Source organism: Hyaena hyaena, unplaced genomic scaffold (genome assembly GCF_003009895.1).
Source record: "Hyaena hyaena isolate Hyena2069 unplaced genomic scaffold, ASM300989v1 scaffold_11, whole genome shotgun sequence".
Classification (NCBI taxonomy): domain Eukaryota; kingdom Metazoa; phylum Chordata; class Mammalia; order Carnivora; family Hyaenidae; genus Hyaena; species Hyaena hyaena.
Window position 1 is genome coordinate 1,680,063 of NW_024080643.1, and position 20,550 is coordinate 1,700,612.

At 43.6% G+C, this 20,550-nt stretch overlaps 1 protein-coding gene across 1 annotated transcript; it reads left to right on the top strand.

The window, feature by feature from the left end:
* The first annotated feature begins 204 nt into the window (after window positions 1–204).
* SLC46A3 (solute carrier family 46 member 3) lies at window positions 205–19,714 on the top strand. Its single transcript, XM_039255248.1, has 6 exons — window positions 205–694; window positions 1,113–1,325; window positions 8,128–8,998; window positions 10,812–10,895; window positions 16,063–16,219; window positions 19,586–19,714. Exons 2-6 carry the CDS (start codon window positions 1,137–1,139, stop codon window positions 19,668–19,670), a joined length of 1,386 nt encoding a protein of 461 aa, XP_039111179.1. The 5' UTR covers window positions 205–694; window positions 1,113–1,136; the 3' UTR covers window positions 19,671–19,714.
* Window positions 19,715–20,550: the final 836 nt, after the last annotated feature.

Genomic DNA, 20,550 nt, shown 5'->3' on the forward strand with positions numbered 1-20,550 from the left:
GGCTCGGCGGGCGGCCAGCTGCGCGCCGCCGGGCCGGCGGGGCCTCGGGGGGCGGGCTCCCCAGAGCGACGTCGCGCCGACCAATCCCCGCGAGGCCGCCAGCCGCGGGGCCCAATCGCAGAGCAGCGGGGCCGGACGGCGACAGCCACGCGGGCGGGGACTCCGGCCGCCGGCGGCCCCGCCCCTCGGCCGGCTGGGGCGCTCCGCGGGCCGCGGCTGAGTCTCCGCCTGGAACCGGGCGGACGTCGGGCCCGCAGACCCCCCTCCGACCGCGCTGGGAGCCGCCGCCCGGTGCGCCGGCGCCTCGCGCAGCTCCCTGGGCCCGAGTCCGCAGGGCCGCCGAGGAGCCGAGAGGGGACTGCGCGGCGACCCGTCGCCGTCGTCACCCGGGAGGCCGGAGGGCGCTTTGTTGGTTTGCTTTAAAATGAGAGCTTGAGCTTCCCCGACAGGTGCACTAGGTCGAATTCAGCGGAAATTCCCCTCCCCGTCCCGGCGGCCGGCGCAGACCCGGCCCCCGCCCCTGACCGCGGAGGGTGTCACCGGCGCGTCCCGGGCCGCCCAGCCTCGGGAGCGCGGGCTGCTGTGCAGGCGCCCGGGGAGCGCAGGGCACCCCGCCCGAAGACAGCCCCCCGGATTCCGTCCCCGAACAGGATCAGACCTGCGCCTAGCCTGGCAGGAAGGCTGTAACCGTGGGGTGAGTTTAAACGGAAAAAAACCCCTTTACGACTGGGGGCTGCCTGTAGAGGCCCCCTTCCTGTCCTCGTTAACGAGCAGCAAAATAACAATAACAAACAGTTGCGCAATTGTCGCGTTCCCAGGGGAATCTCACCGTTTCCCTTTCGAACACCGGTTGGCAGTATGTACAATGTGGGGACTGCGGTGAAATTATTCCAAACGAAAATGGGTGACAACTTACTAAGACGATTTTAAGCGGCTTGAGCCCCAAAAAGGTCATGCTTACTCTTAAAAATAGGAAGTACGACAGTCACCGGTTTACTGCGTAGCCTACTCCGAAGTGAAAATTAATTTCTTAGGAAGTGCTCACTGCTTTCTGTTCCCCAGTTTTCCCCAGGTACTCCACAAAACTCTAACTTCCCCGTTCTTTTTAACAGAATTCAGCTACCGACCCAGGCAGTATGAAGATTTTCTTTGTAGAACCTGCCATTTGCCTTAGTGCATTTGCTATGACTTTGATCTCTCCGCTCACAACACAGTATGTGTATAGGAGAATATGGGAAGAAACGAGCAACTACAGTTTTGTATCTGATAGCAATGCTTCTGAGTGTGGAAAAAATAAAAGCAGCCCGATTTTTGCATTCCAGGAGGTAAGAAATTAAAATACCTCTAAAATGTAATATAAGGGGAATGTGTAATGGGGTTTTTGATGAAAGAGGGCATTGCACTCATCGTACGTTGATCTCCCAAGGGTCACCTTAAACACTCTGAAATCCCAAGTCAAGAGCATTTATTTAGTTCTCCTGTTTGAAGTTTCCTGACACCTTTAAGCTGCCTCTTTTTTTTTTGTTTGTTTGTTTTTTTTTTAATTTTTTTTAATGTTTTTTATTTATTTCTGAGAGAGAGAGAGAGACAGCGTGAGCAGGGGAGGGTCAGAGAGAGAGGGAGTCACAGACTGAAACAGGCTTCAGGCGTTCTAAGCTGCCAGCACAGAATTTGACACCGGGCTCGAGTCCCGGATCGGTGGGATGGTGACCTGAGCTGAAGTCAGTTACCCTACCGACTGAGCCACCCAGGCGCCCCTCATCTGCCTCTTCTAAGTAAAAGCCCCTTCTTTTTTCTGTGACATTGGTGCTTCTCCTTTCTCAGAAAATTTCAGCCTGGTCTCATCTCCCAGGGGCTCTTTCCTCCCCCCGCCCCCACCATTCCAAAGCCTGAAAGTTGGAATGAGTAGTCAGTGGTCCCAGTGGGGTGAAATAGTGTTCCTGCCTTTCCCTGGCCTGCTTCCTCCCAGCCCCCCTTCTGCCTGTACATGACCCAGTTTTCACTGACCCCATAAGTAGCCCATCACTGAAGACTGTGGACCCTGGGGCCAGTGTCCTTCATCGACTTGTAGGGGGCAGAGGGCAGTATTTGTCATTCATCATTTGGGGTTAGCAGATCGGCTGTGACTCCCAGGTGCTGAGGAGCAGGTGTGTGAGATGACCTGCGGAGGAAAGCACACACTTTGGTTCTGAGGACACTGAAAAGGCTGAGCCAGGTATTACAGAACGTTTCCTTCCTCCTCTCTGGCCTCCTCCCCCAATTTTTTATTTATTTAAAACAGGAGGTATGTCATCATTCTCCTCCCTCAGACAGTTTTTAGCAAAGTCTACCAGCATCCGGATGTGAAGGAGATAGCATTCAGATTTGGAATTTTACCCCTCAGAAAGCCTCAGAAACAGACCACAGTTCTAAACTTTGAACCCTTCCCCCAGGGGATATTTTGTGATGGCAAATGAGTGGCATCTCAGAGGCCAGGAAGAGGGGCCTCAGAGGACAGGAAGAGTTTGGAGGAATTCACGTCACCCGCCTGGCTGGCTCTAAGAGTTTCCCCTCAGGAGAAGGGAACTCAGGTGTGACTGGGAGATGAGCCTGAGGCCTGGAAGAGATGGCAAAGGGCCCAGAAGGAAGGCTCTAGAGCTTCTGGAGGTGGAACCCCGCCCCCCAGGTGTGAGGTATAACCTTGCCGGGCTGAGGCCTGGCCTTTGGACACAGCTTCCACTGTTCCTCATTTCCATGGGAGAAGTTTCTTGGAACTGATAATTGCTGGGAAGCCATGCAGACATCAAGGTTCTGGCCTAGAGTGGGGTCATAAAAATAGAAGGGCCAAGGGTCTCACCTCGTGGTTTTGTCTCCTGACTTTAAGAATGATTCCCTATATATATTCATTCCCAGAGAGTGAGAACGTTCAGTAGGCTCATCAGTTGCCATATTGGATTCCGTGCTTTCCTTCCCCAGATACGCAGTGGGAGGGACAGAGGGGAGAGGACTTGAATGTCTGGAAAAATCTGCTGCCCTTGCCCTCTCAGAGTGAGGGGAGACAGGCCGTGGTTCAGTGGCCTTGGTGGCCTCCGTGACTGTGCAGGTGATGAGCACCAGCTCCCTCTGGCCTCACGCAGCTGCCGAGAGGCCCCCGCTGCCCAGAGCAGAGGTCTCATTTTTAAAATTTCTGCCGAATGTTTAAGTTGATTGTTGTTTCATTGCTTTTAAATTAGATTAGTATTCAAGAAAACATACTACCCTAGATACCTTCCCTTAAAGCCGGAGCTTTACAGCTACAGGGGCGTTCTCTCAGATTGGGGAACTAGAAAGCACAACTGTCCCCACCCACAACAGGGACGGGTCAGGAGGGCCACTCGCTGTTTGCTCCTTAGGACAGAGGAACATTTTTGTTTCCTAGGAGGCCCCCCCATCTCCTTCGGCATTTCCCTGTGGCCCCTTTTCTGGATACTGTTCCTGCTCAACATAAGAATATTCTCTTACCTTTATTTTTTTAAATGTTTCTTTATTTTTGAGAGAGACACACACACATACAGAGTGCAAGTGAGAGAGGAGCAGAGAGAGAGGGAGACACAGAATCCGAAGCAGGCTCCAGGCTCTGAGCTGTCAGCACAGAGCCTGACGCGGGGCTCAAACCCACCAACTGTGAGATCATGACCTGAGCTGAAGTCGGACACTTAACCAACTAAGCCACCCAGGCGCCCCCTCCTTAAAATCCCAAGGACAAATGTTCTCTGTTTTATGCCCTTCCTTCTCAATTCCCAGCTCTGCTGGGTGGGTGCTGGCCACTTGCTGACTTAAAGAAATTTAGAGGTTTGAGAATTGTCCTTTTAACCCTAAAAATAAAATGTCATAGGATACGCAGAGTCAGTACCGAATAAAATAAATGATTTTTTTCAGTTCAAATGTTTCTTTGCCACTCCCCCAAAAGACCAATTACTGGTTAGAAGAGTGCATAATACAGTACTGTATTGAACTTCCTACTGTTATACAATATTTATGTATCCTTCTCTGTAACAAATACACAGATACAGACACATGTATTGGAATGTAAGGTAATAATATGAATTTCAGTGTACAGATATAAGAATAAACTAGGCTATTTCACTTATACTTAACATTCTGAAAATCTATATGAATAAAAGCCCTATTTTTCTACATACTGGAGTATATATATGTGTATATATATACATATATATATATCCACATAAATAAATATTGATCTAACCTATTTTTCAAATCTTTGAGTTTTCTGAGTCTCATGACTATGAGATGCAGCTACATACTTCTCTTGAGCAAGATTACTCTCTAAAAGGCCTCTTAACAAAATGGGAAGGCTGTGGCAAGGGACTCTTTGCTAAGGGAAAAGAGGTAGGGAATTCTAAGCATGGTTGTTAACTTGTGTGGAGGAAGGAGTTTTTAAACCCCTTGCCATCTTCTCCTTCCCAACTTAAATGACTGGTTTTGAGCTGTTAAATGGGCCACTTTGGTCTGTTCTCTTCAAGTGCTGTCAAGACAGGGACCCTGCTAGTTGAGGAGGCAAGTTGGCATCAACCAGATCATGAAATTGTTCTTGTTCGGTAATTTATTTATAAACCTTTTAATAGCTAACACAGTCCCTTACTACCAGCAGATAGAGGACATTTTCTACTCAATTGTAATTACTGTATAATTTTAAGCCTATGAAATTGTGACTTTTAAAAATTGATATTCCTTGGGGCGCCTGGGTGGTTCAGTCGGTCCGACTTCAGCTCAGGTCATGATCTCATGGTTCATGGGTTCGAGCCCCGTATCAGGCTCTGTGCTGACCTCAGAGCCTGGAACCTGTTTCAGATTCTGTGTCTCCTCTCTCTGCCCCTCCCCTGCTCATGCTGCCTCTGTCTGTCTCTCTCTCTCTCTCCTCTCTCTCTCTCTCAGAAATAAATGAAACATTAAAAAAGTTTTTAAACACTGATGTTGCTTTTCTTAATTTAATTGACACCTGTCTCAGTACATTGTCATTCTGTTCAGTCTTTTTTTTTGTTTTGTTTTTAGTTTTTTTCCAAAGTCTATTTATCTATTCTGAGAGAGAGAGTGTGCGAGTGTGTACATGTGAGCGAGGGACAGGGAGAGAGGGAGGGAGGGAGGGAGGGAGGGAGGGAGCGAGAGAGAGAGAGAGAGAGAGAGAGAGAACCCCAAGCAGCCTCCATGCTGTCAGTGCAGAGCCGGATGCAGGGCTCGAACTCATGAACCGAACCTTGAGATCATGACCTGAGCTAAAATCAAAAGTTGGGTGCTTACCCGACTGAGCACCCCAGGCGCCTCGTTCAGTCTTATATAGGAAATGGCACTTTTTACTCTGATTTCTCCTATCTACCCTTATCTAATACATAATTATAATTCTAATATATGATGATATCTAATATATAATTAAAGATTACAGATGAGGAGAGTAGTCTGTATAAAAGGCTGGGTCAGGAATGACAGGAGATAGAAAGATCAGGTGTGGGGGAGGGGCGGGAATGGGAGTTGGAATTCCACACTGGAACATCTTGTTGAGAAGCTGATTAAAAGATAACCATTTGATTTACTTCTTTATTGAGTAAATATTTACTTGACAGCTTTTATAACCATAGAGCTACAACGATGTGCACCAGAAGCCTGGTCTAGTAAAAATCAAAGAGCCAGAGTTGATTAAGCACAAATACATAATAGGGTCTGTGCGGTGTGCCTCATAGTGACCTACTGACTTTAAATGTCACCCTCACAACAGCCTGCAAAATAGGGACTCCTGCTACTTCCTCTTGTCAGATGAAGCCGTAGGGATAAATAGCTTGGTCAGAATCACATGCAGTAGCAAGTTGCAAGGCCCATTTTATTTGCTTATCTGCTGGTACGACCAGTATCTCAGGAGCACTCTGGGAAGCATTTTGTTGAAATTGGTGGTAAAGGAGACGGCGTTCCTGACCTCCCAGAGCTTAGGCAGTAGTGGAGAAGGCACAGAGTCAGCAGCTCTGCTAAAGTAACCCACCCCGTGGAGGTGGGGCAAGTCTCTAAAGAAAACTGTAGGCGGATCAGGGCATGGAGCACTGGGTGGGTTGATGGGTTGCTCTGGATTGGTCACAGAAGACTTCTGAGGAGGTGGCTTTTGAATTGAGGAAGCGAGCTGTGTGAACGGCAAGCACAAAAAAAGTGAATGAGCCTGGAGTGTTTGAGGAATGGCATGCAGCTGAGGGAGCTAAGAGGTAGAGATGAAATCAGAGAAGTCATGATGTCTGGCTGCCCACGCCATGGCAAGAAATTCAGATTTATTCCACCGTCAGGAAAGCCTCTGGGGGATTTTGAGTAGAGCAGTGACGTGAGCAGGTTGATGTGTGTTTTTAAAGATCACTGTAATTGCTATGTAAAGAACTATGTCTGAATCTAAACTGATCTGACTCCAGAGCTCCTAATCATTACACAAAAAAGTGCAACTGAAGAATGATAATGGCCATATGAGAAGTTCAGCAAAAGGAGAGATGACATCTGTTTGGGCATTTCAGGCAAATCCAAGTTGGACTTGACTGTGGGCTGTGCCTGTAGCATGGAGCATGTGGGGAGTGAGTGGAGATAATGGTGAAGAGTGGGGTTAGACCACACCTGGGTGGCCTTACATAACGGACACAGAACGTGTGAACTTCCTCTAGCAGACAGAGAGCTAATAAGCAAGTGAGAGACCTGCCACTAGTGTGTTTTGGCCAGCTGCGCCCACCGTTAGGGTGTATGATCTGCACAGTGAGGAGGCTGGCATCACAGACTGAACTGAAGAGAGAGCAAGGTGCCAGGGTAGTCCTGGTGAGTACATGAGCCCTGTGCTTCCAGTGGTGGCGATGGGACTAGGAAGAGGTAGAGGTCATGAGAGGCACTGGGTGTGAGTGGGGCGTGAAGGGAAAGGCCAGAAACAAAGAGGACTGGAGTTTTGAGTCTTGGTGACTAGGATGCTTCCTGCTAACATGAAATTACTTGTATTATATGAATATATAAAAATGAACACAGGCTCACTCTTAAAAAATCATTAATTTCAGTACTTTATATATTTTGTGGTTCATCAGTTGTTTTAGGGTGGTTTCTAAATATTACATGAATAAGTCTATTTTTAAAAATGAGTTTAGTAATCCCTATTATAAAAATGGTCTATACTCTTTATATAAAATTTGGAAAATACAGAGAGGTGGCAAGCAGAAAGTTCTCTTAAATCACCCCAAATTCTTTCCATCAAACAACTAGCGTAGCAACTGTAACACCATTTAGTCTGTGTGTGTACCTGGTCATGTTCGTCCTCGGGGAAGCTGGGTTTACCTTACTCCTCAGTTCACGGCATGTTACCATCCTCGTCAGTGCAAAGCTTCTCTTTGGGTTTTATCTTATTTTTTTAATATGATTTATTTGGGGGAGAGCACATCTAGGAGAGGGGGAAAGAGAGAGGGACAGAGGATCCAAAGTGGGCTCTACACCAATGGGCTGAGAGTAGTGAGCCTGACGCTGGGCTTGAACTCACAAACCGGGAGATCATGACCTGAGCCAAAGTCGGACACTCAACTGACTGAGCCACCAGGTGCCCCTATCTTATTTTTCAGTGAGTAAAGAAACAGACTAGAAGAAATTTATTTGTGGAGACACATGTGAAAAAAAGCAACTGAGTGCTTCCTAAATAAAGGTCTATCAAATATGACATTTATGCGTGATAGTCATTCCCCTTTAAGCAGACAGAAAGATCTGTCATGGGAAAGGGTATTGCTCTTGCTTTACAACAGTGGTCATGATCTCCATGCTAGCTGCTCATAGAAGAAAGAAAAATCATTATACGACCAGTCCCAGATGTCTCAGGGTCTATGGATCCTCTATGCAGACGTACAGCAATACCCAATTTTCTTTTTATGAGTGAACGTCCCCACCACAGCACTTGAGTATTATGACTGAGTCTTGATTCCTGTATCACTTCTTGACATTTGCTTTGTGCACTGGAAGAAGATTCAGGCTGTATCAAACCCATGCACCAGAGAGTCCTTATTGGCGAGGTACTGGAAAAAAACCAAAGCATGGACTGTGATGTTTTCATGCACGTTGTCTGTATCTCTGTAAACACATGGTCTTCTTTTTGTTTCTTTGCAGGAAGTTCAGAAGAAAGTGTCTCTTTTTAATCTGCAGATGGACATAAGTGGGTTAATTCCTGGTCTCGTGTCTACCTTCATTCTTCTGTCTCATAGTGATCATCAAGGACGGAAGTTCCCTTTGATTTTGTCTTCTGTTGGTGCTCTTGCGACCAGCGTTTGGCTCTGTGTGCTCTCCTACTTTGCTTTTCCATTCCAGCTTTTGATTGCGTCTACCTTCATCGGTGCGCTGTGTGGCAATTATACCACATTTTTAGGGGCCTGTTTTGCCTACATAGTTGATCAATGTACAGAACAGAAACAAAGAACAATTAGAATAGCTATAATTGACTTCTTACTTGGACTTGTCACTGGATTAACAGGACTGTCTTCTGGCTATTTTATCAGAGAACTAGGTTTTGTGTGGTCCTTTTTCATTATTACCATGGCCCTTGCTGTTAACTTGATTTATATTTCATTTTTTCTTGGCGATTCACTGAAAGAGTCTTCATCTCCGAATGTTTCCGTATCATGTAGTGAAAGCTTTAAAAACCTATTTTACCGAACTTACGTGCTTTTTAAAAATGCTTCTAGTAAGCGGCGGTATTTTCTCTGTTTGTCACTTTTTACAATGATCACTTATTTTTTTGTGATAATTGGCATTTCCCCCATTTTTATCCTTTATGAACTGGATTCACCGCTCTGCTGGAATGAAGTCCTTATAGGTTACGGATCAGCTCTGGGTAGCATCACTTTTTTTAGTAGTTTCCTAGGAATATGGCTTTTTTCTTACTGTATGGAAGACATTCACATGGCCTTCATTGGAATCTTTACCACCATGGCAGGAATGGTTATGACTGCTTTTGCCAGAACAACGTTAATGATGCTTTTAGGTAAGGTACAAAATGTAGCCTTAGAACGAACCGTGTATTTGATGTTTCTATGAAATGAATTTAGTCTGCTGGGTGAGAAACTTTTAATACAACATTCTCTGTTTAATGCATTCTAGTTCAATTAAGGCACTTTATTAAAAGCTAGTTTGCCAGAAGGGAAAAGCCAATTTGGTTTAAAAAAAAAAAAAAACCACCAGATTAACCACAATTTTCTAAATCGGCATACTTGCCAAAAAATCGTTTTGAGAAACATTCTTCTTGTGAGTCAATTCTTCAATAGAGCTTTTTGCCAACTTGAATATTTCTTAAAATGCGGCTAAGAAGGTGACTTTCCATAAAACTTAAAATAATTTTTTTAATGTTTATTTATTTTTAAGAGCGAGACAGAGCATGAGTAGGGGAGGGGCAGAGAGAGAGGGAAACAGAATCCGAAGAAGGCTCCAGGCTCTGAGCTGTCAGCACAGAGCCTGACGCGGGGCTCAAAATCACAAACCGTGAGATCCTGACCTGAGCCAAAGTCGGACACTTAACTGACTGAGCCACCCAAGTGCCCCTCCATAAAACTTTTCTAAAATTATTTTTTATTTTATTTATAAGTATTTTATTTTTAAGTAATCTCCACCTCCAACGTGGGGCTCACTCACAACCCCAAGATCAAGAGTCAGATGCTCCGCTGACTGAGCCATCCAGGCACCCCATAAAAATTAAAGACCATTATATAAAATAAACTCAGAAGACTTATACAATTCACATTTGTTGAATATATTCAAGAAGAAAATTCTTTAAGACAAGATTTTGTAGACTGGTCATTTCATCAAGTGGCTTTTGAGAAATCATTTTTTGGCAACTAGACTACTTCCTTCACTACCTACCCCATAGGTGGATTCTGTACGGCTCGAGTGAGATGCCGCATTTGAAGGCGCTAAGGGATATGGAAAGTGGAACCTTAGGAAATGTCTGATTTCATCTATTTCTACAAAGTACTGTCAGCCTCTTGCTACCTTGCAGAGAAGCAGGGTGACCAGAGAGAATCGGGTTTAATGTCCATCTATTAGGCACCAGGTGATCTTAAGCAAATTACTTAACTACTCAGGGCCCTCATTTATTCATCTGTAAAATGGGCACAGTAGTACCTAATTCAGAGGGTTACAAGAATATTAGAAGAGATTACTGTAAAGCACAATGCCTCGTATTCAGTAAATGTCAGTTCTCCCTCCCAGTTAGAGTTGCCAAGGCCAAGTAAATTGATACACAGTGCAAACTTTAACGTCATCTGCAAAAATAATCTATTACTGTTTTGTCATAGAACTGGAAATGCTACTAGTAGGGGTCATAATTTAAGAGGAGAGGCGATCTGTGTTCATAAAATGATTCAGCACAAAGATGAACACGCAGAAAGATAAAGAACCAATTTCTCAATAAGTGAATCAATACAATCAGAGCATGCTAACACTAAGAACGTCAAGTCTAAGAAAGCAAAAACAGAAAACACAGGAAGAAAGCTAAGTCACAACTTGCTGAACAAGAGGTTGCTATAATAATCAGGGAAATCGCACATCCATCCCATGGACCTAAAACCTCCATGAACTCTTGTTCTTAGTCTTGGAATAAGAGAGTAAGGTAACCTTTAACTGACCCATCTATAGTGTATCTTAAGTCATGAGACAGAAGTCTACAATTAATTAATTCAGTCCTCAGATGCAATGAGGTAGGATGCTTATAGAAAAGGACATAGTGGGAAAGAAAGTATTTCACACTTAAAATTGGCCACTCGTTTTCTGATTTGGCCAATGATTTCCCATTTCTCTTACAGTCCGGCTGCCATTCCTTTTCACGATTGTGCCGCTCTCTGTTCTACGGTCCATGATATCCAAAGTGGTTCGTTCTACTGAACAAGGTGAGTTAAATCTGCTTAAGGAATATAATGACTTTACAGTCTGCATCAACTCAAATCTATGGACAACCAATGTTTGATTTCTTTGAAATATCCTCCAACCCTTTTTCTGTTCAGAACTCCTTTTGAATTAAGTGGTAAGTAAGCTCTGTGTTGGGCAGGGGCTTGTGTTCAGGCAGGGGGTGCCCCTACTCAGGGACTCCCGTTTTAGAAGGCTTGCTCTAGCCAGGCCTTGCCCCAAGAGGAGAGGAGATGCTCAGGGCCAGGCAGATGCCCATTCTAGACTACAGTCTGGGTATCTGGATCCCCATAATTCCCAGCCACACAGCTCTGGGTTCATGTCTGTGATTGCCTGCATGGTCCTCTTCCTCAGACCCTTCCTCCTGAGGGTAGACTGTGACCCCAGTGTGCTCCCTTCTAGACCAAAGGGATAGCCAAGCCATCACTCTTCCTAGAACTAGCCCAACCTTGGCATTGCAGAGTGGGGTGTGCACTGCCATGTGTACATGATCCCTCCTGAGCAGGATGGAGCACGAGATAGAACCCAATGCGGGTGGGCTGCGCCCTGCAGCTGGGGACTGAAGGCTAAGGGCTAGCTTGCTCTGCCAGTGCTGTCCTCTTCCTACACAGAACTCTCGAGAGACTGAGCATTCCACGTTTGTGTCTGACCTTCCAAATCATCATGAAGGTATATTTCTCAGAGCAGGGAGTTGGAACATAGCTTAGTTAACAGTTTGTTCATTAGAACTGTAACTTACGAATACTTAGAATATAACAGATAGGCTTCTAATTGTATTCTTACACTGGACCCCACAAACGTCAGAGCTGAGCCTGGATTAGAGTCCTAGCCAAAACAGGATCCCACTCAGCTGGTTCAATAGTGACTTTTAATGAAGTCTAACCAATATGATGGAGTGGGCAGTGGAGAAGGCACCCAGAGAAGGTGGCCCAAATAGGGAGCAGAGACAAGACAGCACAACCTTTCTCTCCACCTTCATCTCATTGGCCAAGTGCAAAAGAAAGTCAGACTAGTAAGGAAATCCATGTCATACGATCGGAGGAAGTCTATCAGCCTCCCAAACACAAAGGGACGCAGGAGATCAAACAGTTGATGTGGGAGGGCAGAGAATAACCAATACAAAAGAACAGTAAATAAATAAATATCTAGTTAGAACTAGTTACCAGTTAGATATTAGGCATATCTGTGCCATATGAATATTGTTAGATTTTGGAGCTTTCTTTTGTTTCATGTCTTAGCCTGGTGCAGATTAATTCATATTAATTGTTGATGGACCATTCATACGTAGGCTACTGTATTTATGGCAGTTTAGTCAACACTGGGGAAGGCAGCTAATTCAGTACATTTAAAAATATATTTCTTGATTCTCTTCTACCCATAAGATGTTGCTGTATATGCACACAGCTGTTTATAGACTAGGTAATGATGACTGACTGGAAAACCACTTAGGAATATAAAAATTTTGTAACTATAGTATGTAAAAATATACCTGCTTCCTTGGGCTATGCAATGGTTTCTTAAATACGACACCAAAACAAAAGAAAAATAGGTAAGTTAGACTTTATCCAAATTAAGAGCTTTTGTGCTTCCAAGGACACCATCCAGGGTGAAAAGACAGGCTATAGAATGTGAGAATATATTAGGAATCATATGTCTAATAAGGAATTTGGGAGGTGGGGAGGGGAATGGATGAAATAGGGAAGGGGGATTAAGAATACGCTTCTCTGGATGGGCACTGAGTACTGTATGCAACTACTAGATCGCTGTAGTGTATGCCTGGGATTAATATAACACTGTATATTAACCACACTTGGATTAAAAAAAGAAAAGACAACCCAACTATATAGGCAACAGGTTTGAAGAGACATCTCTCCAAAAAGGTGTACAAATGGCCAACAAGCACCTGAAGAAATGCTCAACATCATTAGCCTTCAGGGAAACGCAAATCAAAACCACAATGAGACCCACTGGCTGAAGTGAAAAAGAGAGACCATAATGAGAGTTGGTGAGGATATGGAGAACCTGGGCCTCTCCTACGCTGCGGGTGGGAACAAACATAAAATGATGCACCTGTTTTGCAAAGACAGTTTGGTAGCTCCTCAGAAAGTTGAATAAAGTGCCCTTAGAACTCAGCACTTCCATTGCTAGAAACAGAGTGGAACTGAAATCCCAATAGAAATGAAAACATATGCCCACATAAAATCCTGCACACAAGTGTTCACAGCAGCGTGATTTATAGTAGCCAAAAAGCTTGGACCAACGTAAGCTTCCATGACCGATGAATGGATAGACGTGATGTGGTATATCGGCCCAATGGAATATTATTTGGCAATAAAAATAAAGTACTGATGATATCCGCTACACCACGGATGAACCTTGAAATCACCAAAAGGCCAGACACAAAAGGTCACACATTGTCATATAAATAGGATTCCATTTATGTGAAACATTCAGAAAAGGCAAACCCATGGAGACAGAAATCAGGTCAGTCCTATCCAGGGCTGGGGAGAAAGGGAGCAATTGCTAATGGGTACAGTTTCTTCTGGGGTGATGGCTGCACAGGTCTGTTAACTGTGCAATTGAAAGGGGTGGGTTTTAGGGTATGTGAATTATACCTCAGTAAAGCTGTCAGGGGAAAAAGAAAAATGGACCTGCTTCACAACCTGGAGCTAAAACAGACTTGTCAGGGTGTTTGGGTTGTTTTTGTTTATGTTTAGTGTAATGTATTTACAAAGGCTACTTAAAAGTCATTTCATACTGGTAAATATAGTGACATTTTTAAATGTTTTGCTTTTTGGAATTTCACGCGGAATTGTGGTAACTTCATGAATTGTGATTCCAACGTTTGAGGATAATATAATTATTCTTAACTGGAGACTAAGAAATCCTTTGGTGATGTCAGAATTTCCACACTGAATATATTCTGGTCCTGCATCACTTGTTTAAAAATGGGATATTTTTGTAAAAATGTTATGCACTTTAACGTAATCAGAGGAGAAGGGAAGTGGTGCAGAGGTTTTCAGGAGTCTCTCAGCATCCCCATCATCTTGAATGAGAAAGGAGGGAAAACTGGATTTGGGGGATTATTCTGGAATCTCTGTGCTCCACACAGCTGTGAAACTCATGGCTAAGGCCACGCTGGACCACGTCTTGCCTCATCGCTACCTGCACGCTCCTTGTGATTACCTGGAACACCGTAAAAACACACTTGACTTTCGAAATCTCCTGGATTAAGAAAAAGTATAGAAACTAAACAATTGGCTGATTACTTAATCCCTTTTATCTCTGGTGACTATGAAACCAGTTGAACTGCTCTGGAAAGTGAGGCAACAAGCGAACCCTCTTTTGTAACAGAATGGCTGTCTGTGCCAGACAGATGTACCACCTGACCAACTTTCTGTCAAGAATCGAGCTCCGTCATTGCATAATAGGACTCGGACCATCCAGTCTGTCTTCTGCGGCACTGTGCCTGGCGGTAGCAAGGGATCAGAAATATAAGACGACAATAGCATAGACAGGTAGGAGAACGTCCAACTAAATGGACTTCATGTTTTATCATAAATCATGGAGGCAACAGGTCTGTGTCCTACTTGCTGATTGATAACTGGGCTCTTGAATGAAGCTCGTATTCATTCATTTGACAAATACATGTGCCAGGACATCTACCATGTGCCGGGACAGATAGGCCCTGGGACACAGCAGTAAACAGCACATGTGCACTTGGCATGAACAGAGCTTTCATTTTAGTCAAAAGAAGACACATACGTGAAAACACAGTAGTCTTCGGAGATATGTTTATGTTTTATGAACATGTGACCTGTCATTGAGTGAAGAATCAGAAGCAACGTATAGGGATATGTATACCAGGGTAAAAAGTTTAAGTAGATAAAAATGCACACACCACAGTCTACAAGACCAAGACCATGGGGAAAATTAAAACAGACCATGGAAGCCACAATCTAGTTATGAAAGGCGACCTTCATGCTTGTCTTTTCCTACTTATCGGTCCAACCAAATACAATTATTTACAGGATTTGCATTGTTTATAGGAAAAATGCATCACAATTTATCATGGAAAAGTAAACTTGGCAGAGCAGGGAACAAGCACAATGGCTTAATGGTAGAGTCTGCCAAAACCACATAGGAACCTCTACCGGGGACGTCAGGAAGAGTAGAAAACAAGACAAAATTTTCTGTCTGGTGATGCAAAATTTGACAGAGAGGAAGACAAGAACTTCAAGATGACCCGCCTATCTTTTAGAGGTTTAGCTGCTCAGGCAATGTGGTCTTGGATCGTGGGCAGAGCTAAAACTCGGTAGAACTTGTGCCCCCTTTTCTCAGGTTATGAACTCGGACTGACCCCGCAGCCACCTCACACTTCTGGAACAACCCTGGTGAGCGGCAAGTGCGCCAGGCAGCGGCGACGTCCGCACTCCCTCAGTCTTGCGAGCCACCTCAGGGTGGAGACTGTTTCAAGCAGGGAAGGCAGAAAAGAATCACATAAAATCAAACCGTGGCATAACTAGAGCACAGAGGGTTACTTGAAGAGTCACAGAAAGGAAGCTTGTGGCTCCTGAATTTGTTGGCGCTCTGGAGGGAGGGACCCGAGGCATGCTGCGGAAAGTAGATGCCATCTGTCTGCAGCTGTCCCCTTTGCCAGATCTGAGAAGCAGACAAGAAGGACTGCTTTAACTCACAAGGCCCCTGGGGTGGGACCTCTGCTGGTGGGAGCCGCCTGCGCATAGGAGGCGTGTCACAGACGTCCCCAGCTTGGGGACTGAGAGTGGGAAACACGCTTGAACGTCAGGGCTACGTAGTTGTGGCTCTGCCTGTGGCAGCTCACGGACAGGAGACTGTGGATTTCAAATGCATCAGCTGCTGTTGCTTTTCACCTTTGCCCTACTGACATCAGAACTATCGTGTTGTCGCCTTCCCTCACGTCAAATCCAAGGAAAGAGCTCGTGACCTCAGTTTCTTCATCTGCAAAAATGGGTTAGTGACTTCTCGGGGATTTTGAGGAAATATCTTTCATTCACCAAGCAGTGCCCTGTGTATGCTTTTTCCAGTGAGTGAGTTTTCTCCTTTCGTTCTGTTTATTGTTTTGTTACTCAGCCATTTCTTTTTCTCCTTCCACACCCTGACCCCAAACAGGTACCCTGTTTGCTTGTATCGCCTTCTTAGAAACACTTGGTGGAGTCACTGCAGTTTCTACTTTTAATGGAATTTATTCAGCCACTGTTGCTTGGTACCCAGGCTTCACCTTTCTGCTGTCTGCTGTGCTATTGCTAATTCCAGCCATCAGTCTAAGGTAGGTACTTATTTCTAACCCTTTGAACAGAAGGTAGCTGGATTAAATGAATTCCCTAACCTCACCAGTAAAATTACATAGAGCTGTTAAAGTTGTTTAAAAAAAAAATTCAACTGGGTGACTTTTACACATCTAATTGGCTCTGCTCGTTGATTCACAACCCCAGCGGCCTCCCATCTAAGAAGCAGAGCAGAGCTCTGAGGAACTGTGCTAACTGGAAGGTTTTCATAGGAAGACGGGTGGGTCGTGAAGTTATTAGCAGAGGAGAAGAAATAATTATTTTGGGCAAAGTCACCATCCCTTAGGGAGAAGGGCAGGGGGCCTTATGAGGTGGATGACCTCACCCTCCTTTGGAGGGTGGAGAGGGCCAGGGGCAGGCCCACCCGTGCTGACCAGAAAACTCCTGGCTGATGGCAAAGACTAGCCTACGGGGCAGGCTGGACCTGCAGCCAAGTTACATATTAAGTCCAGGTTTGATGAGCTAGTAACGGACACCACGTGGGGCCTGTGGCTTTCTTTTGAACAACGTTTTGCCCCAGAATGTACTTTTCTCAGTAACTTTTAGACATGAGGACATCTATCGATAATGTTGGAGACTTAAGAAGAAAGAGACAATGACAAGGCTGACCAGAACTAGGAGAAAGAAATTTGGGTCAGACTCTGAATAGCCAACCCCTGTCTCTTTAAATATGAACTGATTAAATTAGCATCCAAGAATATGTGTGTGTGTGTGTATACACACAAATATATTCATATCCAACTGTGATTTCCAAGAGTATAATATCCCCTGGGGGACCAAAGATTACTATAAGAAAATAGACTTTAATATGGGGTCTTAAGTTGATGAAAAGAGCAAATAGTGTGCACTGAATATCAAGAGTTCTCTTTCCAGAGTGTTGGCTTATTTAATGACTCCCTTGCTTAATGTAAAAATCTGAATAAATACAAAGTACCAAATTCTATTTATGAATAGTACATAGAATGAAAAGACCAGAGTCATACACAAAAGAAATATTTATTTCTCCCCCCACCTTTAACAAAAAGTGTAATCTACCTAGTGGTAGATAGGTGGTTGCCAAAATGCCCAAGCAAAGAGAGCAGACACATTCTATGGGGCCAAGACACTGAGCTGAGAGCCCACTGCCCCTTCCTTGCTGGGCTTTGCCCATTCCACATGGCCTAGAGCACAGTGCAGTGGCAGGGGTGAGTAGAAGGGGGGTCACAGTGCATCTCTGCTTTCTCCTGAGCATGGGGGGCGGGGTGGTGAGTAGGGAAGGGGAAAGTACCTATGTGCACGGGCTTTACCCATTCTACTACGACTGTGACCTTCTTGAAGGGCTACCCTATGTCTTATTCATAGTAGGACCTCATTACATATTGTCTCTGCTGAATTTTCATCTCTAGATCTGTGGAAGACAGAGTACACTAGTATTTACAGTTCTTCTGTAATTCTGATGAAAAGTTATTTTTACTAGATATCTTTTTAAAAAGAGACTCCACCTGTTGAACTAGCAAAATTAAAAATACATGCTGTGCTAGATAGTAAATGATGAGACGATCTTATACATTCCTGGCAGGAGTGTTATTTGGCACTATCGCTTTTGGAAAGCAATTCATAAATGTGTATCAAAAGCTTTTTAAAATTTTTTTAAAATGTTTTTTATTTCTGAGAGAGAGAGAGAGAGACAGTGTGAGCAGGGGAGGGTCAGAGAGAGAGGGAGACACAGAATCTGAAGCAGGCTCCATGCTCTGAGCTGTCAGCACAGAGCCTGACGTGGGGCTTGAACCCATGAACCATGAGATCATGACCTGAGCTGAAGTTGGACGCTTAACCAACTGAGTCACCCAGGCACTTTTAAAGCATTTTTAAAAAGTTCATAGTATTTGACCCAGTGATTCCTTTTAGAAGCATATCCAAAGGAAATGATCAGTAATATCAAAAATTTATATACAGTTGACTCTGAACAGCACAGGTCTGAACTGCATAGATTCACTTACATGTGGGTTTTTTTCTACATATACAGTACTATAATGTATTTTCTCTTATGATTTTAACAACATTTTCCTTTCTCTAGCTTTATTATAAAAATACAACATGTGGGGTGCCTGGGTGGCTCAGTTGGTTAAGCATCCGACTTTAGCTCAGGTCATGATCTCACGGTTCATGGGTTCAAGTCCCATATCAGGCTCTGTGCTGACAGCTCAGAGCCTGGAGACTGCTTCAGATTTTGTGTCCCCCTCTCTCTCTGCTTGCACTCTGTCTCTTTCTCTCTCTCAAAAATAAATAAACATTTAAAAAATATTTTTAAAATTATATACAACATATAATACATATGACATGCCAAATATGTGTTAAGAGACTGTTTTATGTTACTGGTAAAGCTTCTGGTCAATGATAGTTGACCAGGTACTTTGCCCTCCCTTACTCGGCCCATACCCCCCAGACTTAAAACTATTAGTAGTTAAGTTTTTAGGGAGTCAAAAGTTATATGCACATTTCCAACTGCATGGGGTGTTCAAAGGTCAACTGGTATAAAGTTCATTAAGACAAAAGAAAATGTTTTAAATGACCAAAAGAGAATGATTAAATAAATGACAGATGGTGCATCCATATCATGAAAAAAAAAAAAAAGAATTAGGGGATAGAAAATGGGTAATTTTCATTTTATTCTTCATATATGCATACATATCTGTTCGTGAATACATATGCAGCTAGATAAAAGATAGTCATTCTTTTAATAATGCTTCTAATGTAAATGTAGACGGTCTTCTGAGATTTATTAACCCTATACTGTTCAGTATTTTTAAATATAAACTTACATTCTTATTTTTTTTTAAGTTTATTTATTTGAGAAAGGTAGAGACAGTGCAAGTTGGGGGAGGGGCAGAGAGAAAAGGAGAGAGAAAATCCCAAGCAGGCTCTAACTGTCAGCACAGAGCCCAGTGTGGGGCTCGAACTCACAAACCATGAGATCATGACCTGAACCTAAACCAAGAGTCAGACACTTAACCGACTGAGTCCCCCAAGTGCCCCAAAATTACATGGTTTTTAAATTCCAGATGTCTTCTTGTCCCAGCTTCAGTTATAGATATTGAACATGAACTTCAGCCATACCTACAGTTATAACTACTTTTTGTGGACTACGGAGTAGACATTTTAGGGATCTGGAAGAAAAAAGAACTGTAGATTTTTTATTATTTTCAGGATTCTATGCCCAGCGAGTCAGCTGGACTCAAAATGCCAGTGTGTTCCTCCTGTATATAATTTGCACAATTTATTGGAAGCCATATAACCAGGGGGAAGTTGGAATATAGATTATGTATTGCCGTAATCACAATTTCAAAATGTCTTGTTTGCTTTTGCAGCATTGTCAAGTGCACCAGCTGGAAAGAGGGAGGCTATGTAATTCTTTCACAAGAGGAATCCAGTGAACACACCTCAGACAGATGATTGTGATTAAAAAAAAAAAAAAACAATTGGACACACACATTATATATACTCTGACTTCTGAGGAACTTAAACTAGTTCCATAATCAATACTTCATGAATAATCAATGCCACATGCCCTTTCTTCTAAACTGAACAGTGAGAGAAGTAGCTCCTGGCTCTTGCTTCTTATAGTACCATGCACTTTGAGCACTTTATGAATATTATACAATGGATTTCCATAGATAGAACAAATCTCAAAACACTTCTCACTTCTGGATTTAGGAAAGATACAGAAACCTCACAGTATAAAGGGATGAAGAAACTTGACACAATCGAAAGCAATAATCTCCCTGACATACTCCAGCCTCTCACCCTGGGACCAAGGAGAATTCTATACCTCAGTTTCTTCATCTGCAAAATGGGTTTCTGACCTCACAAAGATTTTGAAGGCATAACTGTTCAAAATCATGATGAATCATTCTCTGATAGGAAAATAATGATTGACAGGAGCTTCAAATGTTTCTAGTACAATCATACCTCTACTTAGATAATGCTTTGTTTTATGAGCCATCAAGGTCTATTGACCATGAAAGTTTCTAATAGATGCAAAAACCTTAAAATGGAAGCACTTTAGAGGATACATATTGTCACTTTTCCCAATATGTTTCATCAGTGACAGGCATGATAATATTTATATAGTTAACAGAGGGGTGACTTGAAAAGATATTATAAATAAAATTGTTTATAAAGAATTGTGAACACTGAGTAAGCAGCCAATCACGAAGTAATGTTATAGAGCCAATATTCATTCCTTATTTTTATCAAGGGATATCGATTTCTTACTGCCTTAAACTTATCCTGAGACCCACCGTAGTCCCTGAAAACACATTCTCTTATGCCT

Bases quoted from the DNA above. Each gene is read 5' to 3' on its own strand.
- SLC46A3 (XM_039255248.1), top strand. From the start codon at position 1,137: ATGAAGATTTTCTTTGTAGAACCTGCCATTTGCCTTAGTGCATTTGCT. The intron at 8,999-10,811 runs GTAAGGTACAAA...TTTCTCTTACAG, and splicing joins AACGTTAATGATGCTTTTAG to TCCGGCTGCCATTCCTTTTC. The intron at 16,220-19,585 runs GTAGGTACTTAT...TTGCTTTTGCAG, and splicing joins ATTCCAGCCATCAGTCTAAG to CATTGTCAAGTGCACCAGCT.